At 42.9% G+C, this 18,771-nt stretch overlaps 1 protein-coding gene across 3 annotated transcripts in view; it reads left to right on the forward strand.

The window, feature by feature from the left end:
* The window catches only part of DROSHA (drosha ribonuclease III), a 316,847-nt gene that overhangs the window by 173,257 nt on the left and 124,819 nt on the right, over window positions 1-18,771 (forward strand). For all 3 annotated transcript variants that reach the window (XM_073550200.1, XM_073550202.1, XM_073550201.1), the window contains one exon: window positions 17,468-17,606. In XM_073550200.1, the coding sequence (XP_073406301.1) occupies window positions 17,468-17,606 (139 nt within the window). The remainder of the gene's footprint in view (window positions 1-17,467; window positions 17,607-18,771) is intronic.

An 18,771-nucleotide genomic window follows, 5' to 3' on the forward strand; every position in this document is an offset into this window, starting at 1 on the left:
TAAGGGAATAGAAGAATCCAGGATATCTATAAACAGAAAGATAGTGAGGAAACACTTAGCTAGCCTAAATGAATTCAAGTCTCCAGGTCCAGATGAATTACACCCCAGAGTACTGAAGGAGATAGCAGAAGAAATTTTTGAACCCCTCTCTATAATCTTTGAAAATTCTTGGAGAACAGGAGAAGTGCCAGAAGACTGGAGAAGAGCAAATGTTGTTCCTATCTTCAAAAAGGGGAAGAAGGTGGACCCAGGTAACTATAGGCCGGTGAGTCTGACTTCTATACCAGGAAAGATCTTTGAACAAATTATTAAACAACATGTATGTCAATACCTGGATAAGAATGAAGTGATTAAACAGAGTCAGCATGGGTTTGTAACTAATAAGTCATGTCAGACTAACTTAATTTCCTTCTATGACGGTATCACTGATTGGGTGGATCAAGGAAATGCTGTAGATATAGTATATCTTGACTTCAGCAAAGCATTTGACAAAGTCTCTCATACAATCCTTATTGAAAAAATGACTAAGTATGGAATGGACAAGGCAACTGTTAGGTGGATTCATAACTGGCTTAGTGATCGGACCCAAAGAGTGGTCGTAAATGGCTGCACATCCAGTTGGAAGAATGTCTCAAGTGGGGTACCACAGGGCTCTGTCCTGGGCCCTGTATTGTTCAACATCTTTATCAACGATTTAGATGAAGGCATTGAGGGTAAACTGATTAAATTTGCTGATGACACAAAGCTAGGAGGGATAGCTAATACTAGAGAAGAGAGAGAGAGGATTCAAAAAGATTTAAATAAACTGGAGAAGTGGGCAGCAACAAACAGAATGGTTTTTAACAGGGAGAAATGCAAAGTACTACATCTGGGCAATAAAAATGGAAAAAGCATATATAGAATGGGAGGAATAGGGCTAAGTGACAGCACATGTGAAAAAGACTTGGGTATACTAATAGATCACAGACTGAATATGAGTCAACAGTGTGATGCAGCAGCAAAAAAGGCAAATGCAATTCTAGGATGTATTAACAGAAGCATACAGTCTAGATCACGTGAAGTCATTATTTCCCTCTACTCCTCTTTGGTCAGACCTCATCTGGAATATTGTGTCCAGTTTTGGGCACCACATTTTAAAAAAGACATCAACAAACTGGAGCAAGTTCAGAAAAGAGCGACCAGAATGGTGACCGGTCTGCAAACCCTGTCTTATGAGGAAAGGTTGCAGGATTTGGGAATGTTTAGTTTGCAAAAGAGAAGACTGAGAGGAGACTTAATAGCTGTCTACAAATATCTAAAGGGCTGTCACATTGTAGAAGGATCAACTTTATTCTCATTTGCACAAGGAAAGACTAGAAGCAATGGGATGAAACTGAATGGGAGGAGACACAGATTAGATATTAGAAAAAACTTTTTGACAGTTAGAGTGATCAATGAGTGGAACAGGCTGCCACAAGAAGTGGTGAGTTCTCCTTCAATGGAAGTCTTCAAACAGAGGCTGGACAGACATCTGACTGGGATGATTTAGCGAATCCTGCTTTGAGCAGGGGGTTGGACCAGATGGCCCAGGAGGTCCCTTCCAACTCTACGATTCTATGATTCTATGATTCTTCTTCCTCTGAAGAGACGATTTGCACAATTAGCATATTTCCCAGAGGAGCATTGTGGCTTTAAGACTCCTCATCTCGACATGCTTAGCATGTCATTCTCCGCAAGGAGAAATGATACTTTTGAATAAAGAGGCAAAAATTATTTTAATAACAGACCTAAAAGGTTATTTTTTACAGCAGTTAAAAGCATATGTACAATAAAACCCCAAGGGAAATTTGCCAATTCCTGAGCTGGCTGACTCTAGAACTCTATGACTGATTTAGAAAAGTAAATAAACACAATAATTATGCGAGCGGGGGGAATAAAATAAGAGCTAACACTGCCCACATTTCACCTGGTGACAGATCACATTTAATAGGAACTGCACAAGGTTTGGACCTAGGCATATACAGTGCCTACAAGTAGTATTCAACCCCCTGCAGATTTAGCAGGTTTGATAAGATGCAAATAAGTTAGAGCCTTCAAACTTCACACAAGAGCAGGATTTATTAACAGATGCATAAATCTTACAAACCAAAAAGTTTTGTTGCTCAGTTAAATTTTAATAAATTTTAAACATACAAGTGTGGGTCAATTATTATTCAACCCCTAGGTTTAATATTTTGTGGAATAACCCTTGTTTGCAATTACAGCTAATAATCGTCTTTTATAAGACCTGATCAGGCCGGCACAGGTCTCTGGAGTTATCTTGGCCCACTCCTCCATGCAGATCTTCTCCAAGTTATCTAGGTTCTTTGGGTGTCTCATGTGGACTTTAATCTTGAGCTCCTTCCACAAGTTTTCAATTGGGTTAAGGTCAGGAAACTGACTAGGCCACTCCAACACCTTGATTTTTTGCCTCTTGAACCAGGCCTTGGTTTTCTTGGCTGTGTGCTTTGGGTCGTTGTCTTGTTGGAAGATGAAATGACGACCCATATTAAGATCCTTGATGGAGGAGCGGAGGTTCTTGGCCAAAATCTCCAGGTAGGCCGTGCTATCCATCTTCCCATGGATGTGGACCAGATGGCCAGGCCCCTTGGCTGAGAAACAGCCCCACAGCATGATGCTGCCACCACCATGCTTGACTGTAGGGATGGTATTTTTGGGGTCGTATGCAGTGCCATCCAGTCTCCAAACGTCACGTGTGTGGTTGGCACCAAAGATCTCGATCTTGGTCTCATCAGACCAGAGAACCTTGAACCAGTCTGTCTCAGAGTCCTCCAAGTGATCATGAGCAAACTGTAGACGAGCCTTGACTTGACGCTTTGAAAGTAAAGGTACCTTACGGGCTCGTCTGGAACGGAGACCATTGCGGTGGAGTACATTACTTATGGTATTGACTGAAACCAATGTCCCCACTGCCATGAGATCTTCCCGGAGCTCCTTCCTTGTTGTCCTTGTGTTAGCCTTAACTCTTCGGACAAGCCTGGCCTCGGCACGGGAGGAAACTTTCAAAGGCTGTCCAGGCCGTGGAAGGCTAACAGTAGTTCCATAAGCCTTCCACTTCCGGATGATGCTCCCAACAGTGGAGACAGGTAGGCCCAACTCCTTGGAAAGGGTTTTGTACCCCTTGCCAGCCTTGTGACCCTCCACGATCTTGTCTCTGATGGCCTTGGAATGCTCCTTTGTCTTTCCCATGTTGACCATGTATGAGTGCTGTTCACAAGTTTGGGGAGGGTCTTAAATAGTCAGAAAAGGCTGGAAAAAGAGATAATTAATCCAAACATGTGAAGCTCATTGTTCTTTGTGCCTGAAATACTTCTTAATACTTTAGGGGAACCAAACAGAATTCTGGTGGTTTGAGGGGTTGAATAATAAATGACCCTCTGAATAAACTTTTCACAATTTAAAAAAAAATTAAACAAAGAAATAACATTCTTTTTTGCTGCAGTGCATTTCACACTTCCAGGCTGATCTACAGTCCAAATGTCACAATGCCAAGTTAATTCCGAATGTGTAAACCTGCTAAATCTGCAGGGGGTTGAATACTACTTGTAGGCACTGTATGAGCCTGTTAGTTCGTCAGTAGACCTGCAGTCTGTGCATGGACCGTATTATGTGAATTCCTTATTAATAGTAAATGTCAAGTAATTTATTTTCTAGAATATTTAGTTTTTAACACCTTCGTAGTCTCAGCGTGAAGCCAATGCCGTGCACACACAGCAGCCTGATTTTTCGCAATCATTTCTGTTGTCCTCATAGCGTTGGTATAGTAAGTTAATCGCTGTTTACGTTGGCATTTTGTCTTCTGGTTTTCAAAGACTTGAACTGCTGTTAAAGCGATGTGAAACGCTCAGAGAAAAGTTTTGGCTAAATAAACTTTACAATTCCTGCACTTGAATAATAGGTTTAAATTATTAAAATTTCTAGTCTCCAAGTATTCCTGTGACCTCCCTAGAATCCTCTAGCCACCTGCAGAATTCTGCACTATGCCAAGTCCTTTACGTAATATTGTATTATTAATGGAATCCAGCTGGTGAAGACGTATTAAATACCCCATGAAGACATGAGCCAGCAACACTTGATTCAGGTTATATAGTGCTTCAGAAAATGGCACAGTACATGCTTATCCCCGAATAAATGTCACGCAGGATGCTCATCTTTGAGATCGCCTGTTACATTGCGAATGGAATGTTTAAAATGAAAATTGACATAATCATGAAAGCAATGAGCTGACCACAAGAGGGAATCTGTCACCAGAATTTGCAGCCTATTCTGAGAGGATCATAATGTAGAGACAGACACCCCGATTCCAGTGATGTACCTCTTCTTGAGCTGCTTGCGTTACTTTAGAGAAAATTGCTGTTTTATCAGCAGGAGATTTATCAAAGATGACTACTTTGCCTGCTGCCGTGCAGTCCGACCACACCCCCACCACTGATTGGCAGATATCTGCCTATAGACTGTGTACCGAGCTGTCAGTGGTGTCTGCAGGATTAAACAGAGCTCCACATTCAGAGAACTGATAAGTCTACAGCATAGAAAAGTTTGTCAAAACTGCAGCACCTATCAATGTAAATGATACATCACTGGATTCAAGGTCACTGCCCCTAAGCTTGCTCCTCTAAGATGCAATAACAAAATTTTGGACATATTGTCTTTAAAGGGTGAGATTCTGCTGCGGCCATGCCACATACTGACTTATTGTGTATTTGACATCGCCATAGCTGGGCACACTCAATCCAATGTACAATGTGTCTCGTAAATTACCCATAAGTGGGGAACGAAAATGTACCAAAGTGATTCCCATGCAGTGGTCTAAAGTCAGCGGGTCTTGCAGGGAGGAAAAAAGTTAGCTAAGCACAAATATTTGAAAAGCCCTCTTTATTTTTAATGAATAAGGTAAAACTAAACTAAATAATAAAATATACAGCTAAGAGAAACCCTTCAAACTGCTTTTCTTATTATAAGGCGTTTCCCACTATATATATACAAAAAGCCTACCCTCAGAATAAGTGATAATTGTTTGATATTTGGGGGCGATCTTGAGAAAAGGGGACCTTTAGACCTCTGCTCTCATGATCAGGGGGGTCCCAGCAATTGGACCTCAGCAATCATACACTACCATTCAAAAGTTTGGGGTCACCCAGACAATTTTGTGTTTCCATGAAAACTCAAACTTTTATTAATCAAATGAGTTGCCAAATGAATTTAAAATCTAGTCCAGACATTGACAAGGTTCGGAAAAAAAAAAATTAAATAATAATTTCCTCCTTCAAACTTTGCTTTCATCAAAGAATTCTCCCTTTGCAACGATTACAGCATTGCAGACCTTTGGCATTCTAGCACTTAATTTGCTGAGGTAATCAGGAGGAATTTCACCCCTTCCACAAGTTGGTTTGGCTTGATGGGCACATTTTGCGTACCATACGGTCAAGCTGCTCCCACAACAGCTCAATGGGGTTGAGATCTGGTGACTGCACTGGCCACTTCATTACAGATACAATAACAGCTGCCTGCTTCTTACCTAAATAGTTCTTGCATAATTTGGAGGTGTGCTTTGGGTCATTGTCCTGTTGTAGGATGAAATTGGCTCCAATCAAGCGCTGTCCACAGGGTATGGCATGGCGTTGCAAAATGGAGTGATAGCCTTCCTTATTCAAAATCCCTTTTACCTTGTACAAATATCCCACTTTACCAGCACCAAAGCAACCCCAGACCATCATGTTAACTCCACCATGCTTGACAGGTGGCGTCAGGCACTCTTCCAGCATCTTTTCAGTTGTTCTGCGTCTCACAAATGTTCTTCTGTGTGATCCAAACACCCTAAATTTGGATCCGTCTGTCCATAACACTTTTTTCCAATCGTCTGTTCTTTTGCCCATTTTAATCTTTTCCTTTTATTAGCCAGTCTCAGATATGGCTTTTTCTATGCCATTCTGCCCTGAAGGCCAGCATCCGCAGTCGCCTCTTCACTGTAGACGTTGACACTGGCGTTTTGTGTGTACTATTTTATGAAGCTGCCAGTTGAGGACCTTTGAGGCTTCGATTTCTCAAACTACGGACTCTAGTGTACTTGTCTTGTTGCTCAGTTGTGCAGCGGGGCCTCCCACTTCTCTTTCTACTCTAATTAGAGCCTGTTTGTTTACTCCTCTGAAGGGAGTAGTACACACATTTGAAGGAAATCTTCAGTTTCTTGGCAATTTCTCGCATGGAATAGCCTTCATTTTGAAGAAGATGATAGACTGTCGAGATTCACATGAAAGTTCCTTTTTTTCTGGCCATTTTGAGCGTTTAATGGAACCAACAAATGTAATGCTCCAGATTCTCAACTAGCTCAAAGGAAGGTCAGGTTTATAGCTTCTCTAATCAGCCAAACTATTTTCAGCTGTGCTAACATACTTGCACAAGGGATTTAAAGGGTATTCTAACCATTCATTAGCCTTCTTACACAGTTAGCAAACACAAAGTACCATAAGAACACTGGAGTGATGGTTGTTGGAAATGGGTCTCTATACACTGTGGTGCAGTGACAGCTAGGGGGCGCTGTGTGGGCGTCTCAGGACATGCATACAGCCATGTCCATTATTGTAATGAAGAAAGGATGGTAAATAACCGATATGTATCACAAGGTGGGTGGCCTTGTGATGGAAGCTGGAACCGGTATTAATCAGCAGATATTCTGCTGAGGGTTTGTTACTCTGTATTAGGGAAAGCTTCCAGGTGGCTTGGTGAGATGGATGGAACCAGTCACCTACAAACCCACCCAGGAGCGTGTGTCTGAATGCCCATAGTAAAACCTGTATATGTGTGTGTATGGCTGGATGTCTGGAAAGGACCTGCAATGAGGTCATAGCCATGTGATCCATACCTCACCTGTGGGTGTGGCTACGGACCATATAAGGTGACCAGGGTAGGTCAAATGAGAGTGTGCATGGATCTGATTGGGCCATGTGGAAGGTCCCGGAAGGCCTAGGTGCTGGAAGGTGTGCTGCCTCCCTGAAGCGCACGTGCTGAGGCCGCAGACCTGGTGAGGCCTGTGTATATTAGCCTGTGTGTGTGGGACAGTCCCCAGGAGAGAATGGACGTCCTGTATGAGAAGCAACTAAGAGGTAACCCTGGACAGGGGGAAATAACTGTGAGGCTATAGAACCTGATTGCTGGACAAAGCACAGCCTGTGTGACCATAGGGCTAAGAGAGCGGAGCTCTGCATTGAACATTCGTTTCGTCTGATGTAAGACTGTTACCCTTTCTACATGCTGTTTATGGTTTATGCTGCATAATAAACCACATGGACTGATTTATGTGAAAAACCCCATGCCGGACCCTATTAATCGTTGGCTGCAAAGTGAGTGTCCCCCAACATGAACAATAGGCGCTACCTTACAACACCTATGAAGATATTGCATTACAAACCAGACGTTTGCAGTGAGAATAGTCATTTACCACATTAACAATGTATAGAGTCTATTTCTGAATCATTTAATGTTGGCTTCATTGGAAAAAACTGTGCTTTTCTTTCAAAAATAATGAAATTTCTAAGTGACCCTAATCTTTTGAACGGTAGTGTACATTTATCACCAACTTATGATGGGTGTCAGGTATGGTTAGTGGGAAGACCCCTTTAACATAAATTCCCATGGCTTTATATGACAAGTGTTGTTCTCTTCATCAGAGGCAGGCCAGGGGTTGCACACTAGCCCTTTTGCTGTGTAGAATGCAATTGTTTGAAGCAGCTATAGCTTTCTGGATGCTTCTCTTTTGGCCTGGCTGGTACAACATGAGAATCTTTGTGAACGCTCAGACTTTGATTTGTCATGACAAGCTCACCCCCGCGCTCTGTAAGCTGTTGTGCAACAATCACAGTATGGGATGTAAATGTAGCGTTAATATGAAAATATTTCACAATAACAGAAGTAACATTTTCCAGCTTTTATTCAAATAAAAAATAAAGCTAGAATGCCTATAATAAGATATAACAAGTAAAAAGCGTTCTGTGCAGATCCAGCTGCAGGCGATTAGACAAGCGCCTTGCACATGGGGGATGAGCGTTCCATGGCAGCCAGGCTCCTTTATTCCATAGTTATGTTTCATTCTCACTTGCAAAAGATAACACAAACGCACTGCTGTAGGAGGCTCCGAGCAGGCCGCGTCGACAGGTATGGAAAGTATGCGCCAAATATCCAACATGTCCATTGGGGTTCTTCATGTAAACAGCACATTCTGCGTTGGAGACATGACATTAAGAGAGGAGGAAATGTTATTCAGTGTTTAATATTTTCAGATCTCATTTATATGTTACTGATGATTAATACTGTAAATAGAGTTGGCGGGTTATAGATCATTTGTAACTTTAGGCCAAGGGTATTTTTCCCTGTAAATTACTTAGTTAAGCAATGTTAACGTTAGTTTCATGGTTATGTTTTTTGTTTTTCCATCGCGATGCAATAGCTTATTTTTTTGTTTATTTTACATTTTAATAGCATAACAATAGTAGAATGCATCTTCCTACAATAAAAGGTGACCTTTGGCGGCTTTGTAACTTTTTGTTATTCTGCATAACTAGTTTCCCTTGTAATTGAGGCTGCTAGCGGAAACCAGATGAAGCTAAAACTGCGCTATTTGTCATCATGTAAAGGAAAAAGATCAGCAGATTCATCGCCATCACATACAGTACATTATGGAAAGTATGACATCTGCATAGCCAGACTTCTGCCATTGTGGTAAAAGCAATGACCTTCTCCCAATTGTGTCGTAACATTGGAGCTTTGCCATAAAGTTTGTTCCCGATGAACTGTATGTAGATGATGAACAAACATCATAATACTGCTACTGTTTAGGTTTTTGTTCTATTTATCTACTATCTTCAGTTGTCTTTAAATCCATGAAAAGTCAGAATTATAATTCAAAGACCTCTATTTTCTGAAGGGGAAGAATCTACTTCTTTCAGAGAAGCCACATCCCATGACCTCCAAAAAAAGCCACCATTACATTCGATTGATGAGTCAGGTAGACCAGGAATCTTGGATTTGGAACATAAATTCCGGATCTTCAAATTTAAGTTAACTGGTCATTCCCATTACCAAGATTTTATCCCAATAAGTGGTAGGTGTAATAATATCAGCCAATACCTCCAATTAGAAATGTAGTATAGTTCTTGTGATTCGCTATGTCGCTTACCCCGTGTGCAGGGTATTGCAGTAGCTTGGGTATCCATGGTTATGTCCACTCATAGTGATAATCAGCTGTTAGTGGTCGTAATCATGGATACCGAAGCTATTGCAATGCCCTGCATATGGCATAAGTGACATAGAGAATCAAAAGATCTATACTACATTTCTGTTTGGAGGTATTTGCTAATACTATTACACCTACTACATATTGTTATAGGATCTCGAAGATAGGAATACCCCTTTAAGTGTATGTCTTAAAAGCTTTTCCTAACACTGAAAATGGATACTTTACTATTGTCTTATAGCATTTTACAGGCTTCTTTTTTTTCCCCAAATGTAGCCCACCTTTTCAAGAAAGGAGGCACGTAGAGTTGGATGAACTTCTCACCGTTTTGGGAGAAAACACCAAAAGTAGCAACATTCACAGTGTTTTTCGGTTTTCTGCCATAAACATTTTGATGCATTGGCCCCATTGTCTACATAGAAGCTGTAGAAACAAAGTGATGGAAAGTATTTAAATAGGAGATATTGCAAAGTTACTTCATTTTTTCGATTTGATATTTTAGGACAGTAAAAATATGATTGTAAATCATCCTCTTTCTTCTGTAGGTGTTCCTTTCACAGTGGTAAATCTAATATATAAAGCTCAATGTGTGTATGTATGTATGTCCAGGATTGGCATCTGCACCATAGCAGCTACAGCCACAAAATTTTGCACAGTCACACGTCTGGACCCCGAGAGCGTCATAGGCTATGTTGTGAGGCGACATTTTAACCCTGCACGTTCCAATTCACCAAACAATTTTGCCTATTATTGTTATCATTTCTATGGTGTTATCGTCCTTCTGTAAAGCTGGAAATAACACAATTTATTACCGTGCCAACACAGACCACCCTCTGACACAGACTGCAGGGGGAGCCCAGTATCACACAGGATAGGATTAGATACACGGCTCAGCAGTCAGTATCACACAGGAGAGGATTAGACACATGGCTCAGCACTCAGTATCACACAGGATAGGATTAGATACACAGCTCAGCAGTCAGTATCACACAGGATAGGAATAGATACATGGCTCAGCAGACAGTATCACACAGGATAGGATTAGATACACAGCTCAGCAGTCAGTATCACACAGGATAGGATTAGATACACAGCTCAGCAGTCAGTATCACACAGGATAGGATTAGATACACAGCTCAGCAGTCAGTATCACACAGGATAGGAATAGATACATGGCTCAGCAGACAGTATCACACAGGATAGGATTAGATACACAGCTCAGCAGTCAGTATCACACAGGATAGGATTAGATACACAGCTCAGCACACAGTATCACACAGAATAGTATTAGATACACGGCTCAGCAGTCAGTATCACAGAGGATAGGATTAGATACACGGCTCAGCAGTCAGTATCACACAGGATAAGATTAGGTACACAGCTCAGCAGTCAGTATCACACAGGATAGGGTTAGATACACGGCACAGCAGTCGGTATCACACAGGATAGGATTAGATACACGGCTCAGCAGTCAGTATCACACAGGATAGGATTATATACACTGCTCAGCAGTCAGTATCACACAGGATAGGATTAGATACACAGCTCAGCAGTCAGTATCACACAGAATAGTGTTAGATACACGGCTCAGCAGACAGTATCACACAGAATAGGATTAGATACACGGCTCTGCAGTCAGTATCACACAGGATAGGATTAGATACACAGACATGTTTATCAAAAGGCTCTTGAATGAGTTAAAAATAAAATACTATCAATACTTGGGTAATCATTTAGTTAATTTGTGTTGCAAATCTGTAGTGTTGAATATATGATGTGAAATGTTTTTATGTGCAATATAATCATTATAATTTGTTATAACTAACCACAGTTGGTTACTATGCCAAGGCAACGCCGGGCTCTTCAGCTAGTATTATAATAAAGTATAGCTATCACCAGAACTGTAACCCTAGCTGTAGTACAGCTCTTCAAAACTATTTATTTTAGATTTTAAATCAGGGGTGCACTACATTTTTTCTTCCAAGTGCCACATTGCCATACTAAACCAATCCCTAATGCAGCAAAAAAATTTAAAGTGGTACTGACATGAATACATCACCAAAACCATCATCAGTACATTAATATATTACCAGAACCAAGTTTAAAGTGAGGAGGATTTGGAGAGTTTGTGCTCCAAAAAATCAGTGTGAACACATTTTACCTTACACTGAGATTTGGATCAGAAACTTTCCAAATCCTCTTCATAATCTCAAACCTCTATGTTGTGAAGATGTTTACGTTTTAACATAGCCATTAAGCATGTTATGGATGATTACATGTGTACAAGATCAGAACCATCGTCTGCACATTAGTTTGGTGTCAGAACCACCATTAGTACATAAGTGCAGCACCAGAACCATTGTCAGTACATGAATACAGCTTCAGAACCATGGTCAACACTTAAATTAAGCATCAGAACCACCTTCAGTACATGAATGCAGCACCACAACCACTGTCCCTGCATGAATGCAGCACCAGAACTGCTGTCCGTGCATGAATGCAGCACCAGAACTGCTGTCCGTGCATGAATGCAGCACCAGAACTGCTGTCCGTGCATGAATGCAGCACCAGAACTCCTGTCCATGCATGAATGCAGCACCAGAACTGCTGTCCATGCATGAATGCAGCACCAGAACTGCTGTCCATGCATGAATGCAGCACCAGAACTGCTGTCCATGCATGAATGCAGCACCAGAACTGCTGTCCATGCATGAATGCAGCACCAGAACTGCTGTCCATGCATGAATGCAGCACCAGAACTGCTGTCCATGCATGAATGCAGCACCAGAACTGCTGTCCATGCATGAATGCAGCACCAGAACTGCTGTCCATGCATGAATGCAGCACCAGAACTGCTGTCCATGCATGAATGCAGCACCAGAACTGCTGTCCATGCATGAATGCAGCACCAGAACCGCTGACTATGCACGAATGCAGCACTAAAAGCGCTGTCCGTGCGTGAATGCATCGCCAGAACCACTGTCCGTGCGTGAATGCATCGCCAGAACCACTGTCCGTGCGTGAATGCATCGCCAGAACCACTGTCCGTGCGTGAATGCATCGCCAGAACCACTGTCCGTGCGTGAATGCATCGCCAGAACCACTGTCCGTGCGTGAATGCATCGCCAGAACCACTGTCCGTGCGTGAATGCATCGCCAGAACCACTGACCGTGCGTGAATGCATCGCCAGAACCACTGACCGTGCGTGAATGCATCGCCAGAACCACTGTCCGTGCGTGAATGCATCGCCAGAACCACTGTCCGTGCGTGAATGCAGAGCCAGAACCACTGTCCGTGCCTGAATGCATCGCCAGAACCACTGTCCGTGCCTGAATGCATCGCCAGAACCACTGTCCGTGCCTGAATGCATCGCCAGAACCACTGTCCGTGCCTGAATGCATCGCCAGAACCACTGTCCGTGCCTGAATGCATCGCCAGAACCACTGTCCGTGCGTGAATGCATCGCCAGAACCACTGTCCGTGCCTGAATGCATCGCCAGAACCACTGTCCATGGGTGAATGCATCGCCAGAACCACTGTCCGTGCCTGAATGCATCGCCAGAACCACTGTCCGTGCCTGAATGCATCGCCAGAACCACTGTCCGTGCCTGAATGCATCGCCAGAACCACTGTCCGTGCCTGAATGCATCGCCAGAACCACTGTCCGTGCCTGAATGCATCGCCAGAACCACTGTCCGTGCCTGAATGCATCGCCAGAACCACTGTCCGTGCCTGAATGCATCGCCAGAACCACTGTCCGTGCGTGAATGCATCGCCAGAACCACTGTCCGTGCCTGAATGCATCGCCAGAACCACTGTCCGTGCCTGAATGCATCGCCAGAACCACTGTCCGTGCCTGAATGCATCGCCAGAACCACTGTCCATGGGTGAATGCATCGCCAGAACTACTGTCCGTTCGTGAATGCAGCACCAGAACCACTGTCCGTGCCTGAATGCATCGCCAGAACCACTGTCCATGGGTGAATGCATCGCCAGAACCACTGTCCATGGGTGAATGCATCGCCAGAACCACTGTCCATGGGTGAATGTAGCGCCAGAATCACCGACAGTACATAAATACTGCGGCAGGACAACCTTCAGTACATGTATGCAGCACCAAGATTAGTACAGCGATCAATTACAATGTTCCAATGTGTCCTTAACCATGGTAAGGAGAAGCTGGGAGTTGTCATCAGTCTGTAAACCACACAGGAATCACAGAACTTATAAGACATAGTCCATATCACAAATAAATATTAACATCCAGGCACCAAAGCTGGTCTCTGCAGACTTCACTTCTCAACACAGTGCCTTTAAAAATAAAAGTATTTTACTGCCCCATAGATAAAAATATCTCCTATGCTGTGCCCCTGAATATATAATTACCCCTCAGTGTGCTTCCTGCACAAAATATCCCCCCCACACTGCCCCTCTCCATATTGTGCCAGACTACCTCTCCAAAATATCACTTCAAAATGCTCCCTTCCATATTGCCCCACAATGCCTCTCTGGATAATGTCCCCACATGCCCCCTTTCACATTCTGCAAATTGTCCTGTAATGTCCTCCACTGCTCTATAATGTGCCCATGCAGTAACATCAACCTTTCCCTTCCCCTGGCCCCTTCATCTGAAATGAAAGCACATTTCTACATTTCATCTTCAGCTCAAATTTCTTTAGACAGTCCCAAAATTCCTGCATTGCAGCAGTTCTAAATTTTGGGTGAATTGCTTTACACAAACTTAGTAAAATGGTGATTGTCTGCCATTTTGTTGAGTCCTACATGACTGGAAAAAGGATAAAGATATATTTTAGTCACCCCAGCCCTCAATTTTCTAGCCACTCAGCCTTTCTCCAGTCCATTCTCCTCTTCTGGTCTTCATCATAGTCCCTTTTCTTCACCGTGTCCCAACATCTTTGACCACTGAACAATAACTAGGTCTAAAAATGTCTAGACGTCACCTCAAGAAGTGGTTAAGTGGTATTACGACTGGACATGTGAGGCTGAGTTGAGTGGAGTGTGTATGTGTGTGTGTCTCTCTCACCCCTGTGCGCTTGCTCTCTCCCCCATCTGCTGTCTTCTCTCATATCATCTTTTCTTTGACCTGTGTACCCCATGTGCTCTCCTCCTTGTCTGGTACCTCTCTCTCCACCACTGTGCTGTCTTCTTCCCTCATGTGTTCTCTCGTTTGAGCTGTCTCCCACGTGTGTCCTCTTTCCTATGTGCTCTCTCACCTCCCAAAATTGTCTGTGTCTGACCATGTACAGAAAATACCACAGCTCCTGGGCAGGGGAGGAAGCAAAAGACAATACTGACATTACAGCAGAGGATACATTTTGTGAGGTAAAATGTTGTTTAAAAACAGTCAGTGAAATATTTTACATCACAAAATGAATCCTCTGTGATCCCCTGCTGTAATGTCATTATTGTCTTTTGCTTCCTCCCCTGCCCAGGAGATGTGGTATGCTCCGTACACGGTCAGACACAGACAATTTTTAAAATGAACTTTCGTTCATGGGAAAACACCTTTAATGTGACCAGCTTCCTCTGCCTGTAGACACGTTGCACATCTGCCATTGGGATCAGCCAAATGATTCACTGCTCCTGTGCAGAATTCGCGCAGGAGCAGTAAATCAGATCGCTGCCATCTTTGTGCAGACAGATAGCAACGGTCACATTAAAACTACGCATGCTCTCTTCCTGTACAAAGATGGCAACGGTCAGTGAATTATTCAGCTGATCCCGGCGGCGGCGCGTTCGCAACAGTGTTCCGCTGGTGGTACAGTGCAAGAGGCTGCGTATGGCGTATACAGTGTGTGTGTGGTGCGTACAGCATATACAGTGTGTGTTTGTGTGTGTGGTGCGACGGTGTTACGCTGGTGGTACCGCGCAAGAGGCTGGTACAACCAGCAGTTTCCATATTGAGACAACCTTCACTTGGGTGTCCCAATATGGCGGTCGGTGAACTTCCGTCGCTTGGAATTCTGGGATCCGAACGGAACAGGATGTGAAGACATTACAAGGTAAGTATATATTATTATTATTTTATTGTTATTTTTTACTTGCGTGTATTATGCCCTGTGGTGTGAAGCTCATATTCGATTTGCCACAAATATATTTGATACAAAGTGACTTTCCTGGCCAAAGTAGAACAGATCTGCTCAATCTCATTTCATCAGATTTGCTCATTGCTACTATTAAAGGGGATATCTGGGACTTTCCTTATTTTTTTCCCTACAGGACAAAGATCTTACAGGCAGGTAGTTGCTAACTACCTTTCGTCGATCTCTGCTGGCCCTTAACAGTCGCAGACCTCTTCTGTGCTTATGTTGACAGAGCAGCTTCATCTGCTCTACTCTGTTGACAGGGCTTCTCTATTGATGTCGTTCTGATTAGCAGTCGGCTTTCTGCTTCATAACTGCCGGGAGCTGGCTGTTAACTAAAGTTGAGTGAATTTTTTCAAAATTTGGTTCTGATTAAGTTCGGCAGCGAATATTGTTTTTGCAATATTCGCAGAACACAGCCGAACGTCATTGGAGTCAGTGGGAGTAGAAATGACCGAATATGTTCGGAACCGATCATCAAACATAAATTCGACACAAATAGGTTACCAATATGGCAAATTCAGATTCAGCGACCAATTCCGAACATATTTGCTCAACTCTACGGTTAGCTAGCATGATGTCGGCAGTGATGCGCTGTCGATAAAGCAGAGTGGAAGAGGAAAAGCTGCTGTGTTGGCATGAGGTAAAATGAAGCAACAAAATCGCTGGCAGAGGCTTGTGGACACCCTTAGCCGGCAGAGATCAGTGCCGGATAGAACAGGCAGTTAAGTTAGGATTCACCTGCCAGTATATCTTGGTTCCATAGCAAAATAAAAGCAAATTCCCAGATAATCCCTTTAACCAAATGGTACAAAATGTTATTGCGCTGTTCAGTTGACCTAAATTACCATACTATCCCTTAAGTAGGTCTGCATGTTGTGATCTGTTCTAAATGTACAGTATTACTGATAGCTGGGTCCTATTGAATTTGCATTGCAAAAGAGAAAAAGCAGTAGAACCAAACTAGAACGCTAAGATGTTTCCTAATTAATGAAAATCACTTATAATAAGACAATTATGAACTTGAAAAAGAACAAAAAATATTCCGGCGACTAAGCCTGCATGTTATAAGTGTCCTTAAATAGTGCTAAGGTCCTTGGCGTAGGAGATTCCAAATGTCTGTGATGGCCAGCTGCTGCGAGAGGCACGGATCCATGCTACCGGAGGAACATCAATTTGGGCCACGTTGAATATTTGAGGAGTAGCTGCAGCCCAGAGTTTTAATAGTTGATAATAGACCTGAGACTAGACCCCCCTCTGTTCATGAAACAGAAGATCAAAGTAAAGCCCCTGACTGTTTTACCTTGTATATGAAGCTCTGCGAGCTAAGTCTGGGCAGCATTGCTGATTTTATTTTCACAAACACATCCAATCTGCCAAACAAGCATAATTTCCTAACTGCCGCTGCAGAGAAGTCATTAGCGTTCCCCAACTAGCTGCTCCATACTTTGACAGGCTCCAGACTCCACATGCTCATGAATTCAGTATACTGTATATTTGCGTATGTGTTTTCTGTCTCTCCATCTCGGAGCGTTCTCAGTATATGTAAATGTCTGTATAATGCCATCATGTTCTACTAACCATGAGTGTGGAAGGAGCCGCAGTCTCGCACATCCCTGTAGGTGCAAGCCTTGCATTTTCTATTTTTTTTTTTTTTTCATTTTTTGGTCATATTTTGGGTTTTTAAGGGTATTGGAATCATTTTATAATCTCATATATCATTTCATGGTTATTATACATAATTCTGCTAGTTTGTCAGCCAGGATGTCCTTTAAAAAAAAAAATAAGTGACTATGACCTAAAGACTGACACAATAATGGCCTGTATCGAACGCGCAGCATTGATGACACCTAAGTGAATCATTTTACATTTCATTCATCTGATTATATTGAACATTTTTCCCATTTTAAAAAGGATCTACAGCTTGTAAAAAAAAAAAAAAGAAAAGTCTGTGATTGCCTCCTGATCATCAGTGTTGGGTTATCTGGTTAACCTGAGATGTGACAAGTTATTTTCATGTTATTTATTACTGTTGGTGAGAGGTACCTATGATTTTCTCTATTGAACAGTGTCCTATTCCCTTATTTTTCACAGCTGGCCATGACACATCCGAGTCACCATTTGAATTTTGGGATGAACCCTGATCATGCCCGAAACTCTCTTTCCAACTGTGGAATTAGGCAGCCGAAATATGGAGATCGGAAAGTTCACTACATGCACATGCGGAAAAAGGGTACGTGCAAATGTATTTTCATATAGTGTTTATATTCTGTCTATCAGGTTTATACAGGTAATAGGAATGTTTGTTTATAATCCGTTTTTGCATGGAGACTCCGCACATTGACCACTTCATGGCCGAGCCATTCACCCGCCCCCTGTTCATACACTTTTTCAGGTTTTTTCATATATGCTGTTTCAAGAGCTCGTTCGGATATCCAAATAACCTTTGCCTCTTTTTTTCATAATGTGTGAGACCTCGTTTTTATGTCCATGTTTCCTCTGAAATGCACTTTAACTTGTTCCCTTTTTGAAACAATTAGTTTTGCATAATAGGTAAAAGTTTTGGGGTCTTTTTAGTTTAAATGGAGGCAGGTAAGACGCAGCTTTTTTTTTTCCAGCTGTGTTTTTTTCCCACTTTATTTGACCTATGTCTGCTCTCCTCAGTTAAAGAGTAACAGTGCAGTCTGGAGACTGAACTTTTACTCCTCTGGATCTGTTGGCATCCAGCCGCTCCTGCTCCCTCCTGGCACTTGGAGATCACAGGATCGCTGGGACTGGAGGCGGAAATGTTACAGCGCTTCCTAATCTGTATACACAACGCTGCTTTTACTGCTGTCTATACAGTAATCAGAAAGGTAGAGCTGGGAATAAACCATGTTTCAAAAACAGAAGAAATCTAGTTCAACAAACTTGTGAACAAACTTCTTTCTTTATTCACCAAAAGTGCTCAGCAGAGGGTAAAACAGCATCAGCGTTGTAAGTTACAAGATATGCGATATCGACGCGTTTCAGGTGGCTACGCACCCTTAATATTGAAGATGAGAATAAACCATCTTTGCCTTCTCTAAAGCCCCCGTTACACACTGCGATATCGCTAGCAATATCGCTGTAAAGTCACCGATTTTGTGACGTTACAGCGATATTGCTAGCGACATCGCTGCATGTGATACTTACCTCCGACCGGCTCCCCCGCTGGTTATCGCTGATCGTGCGAGAAGCTGCTGGACCATTCCTCGTCGGTCACTTCCTGCAGCGCTTCCTGTGGCGCCGACGAGCGAGGCATGGAGCCGGGCGGGAGGACGCAGCATCGCCCCGTCTGACAGGTAAGTAGCGATCCCCGTCCCCAGCGATGTCGCTGGTGAGATCTGCCTGTGTGGCAGCTCACTAGCGACCACCTA

This window comes from Dendrobates tinctorius, unplaced genomic scaffold, assembly GCF_039654945.1.
Source record: "Dendrobates tinctorius isolate UK_male_01 unplaced genomic scaffold, ASM3965494v1 ptg000163l, whole genome shotgun sequence".
In the NCBI taxonomy this organism is placed as follows: Eukaryota; Metazoa; Chordata; class Amphibia; order Anura; family Dendrobatidae; genus Dendrobates; species Dendrobates tinctorius.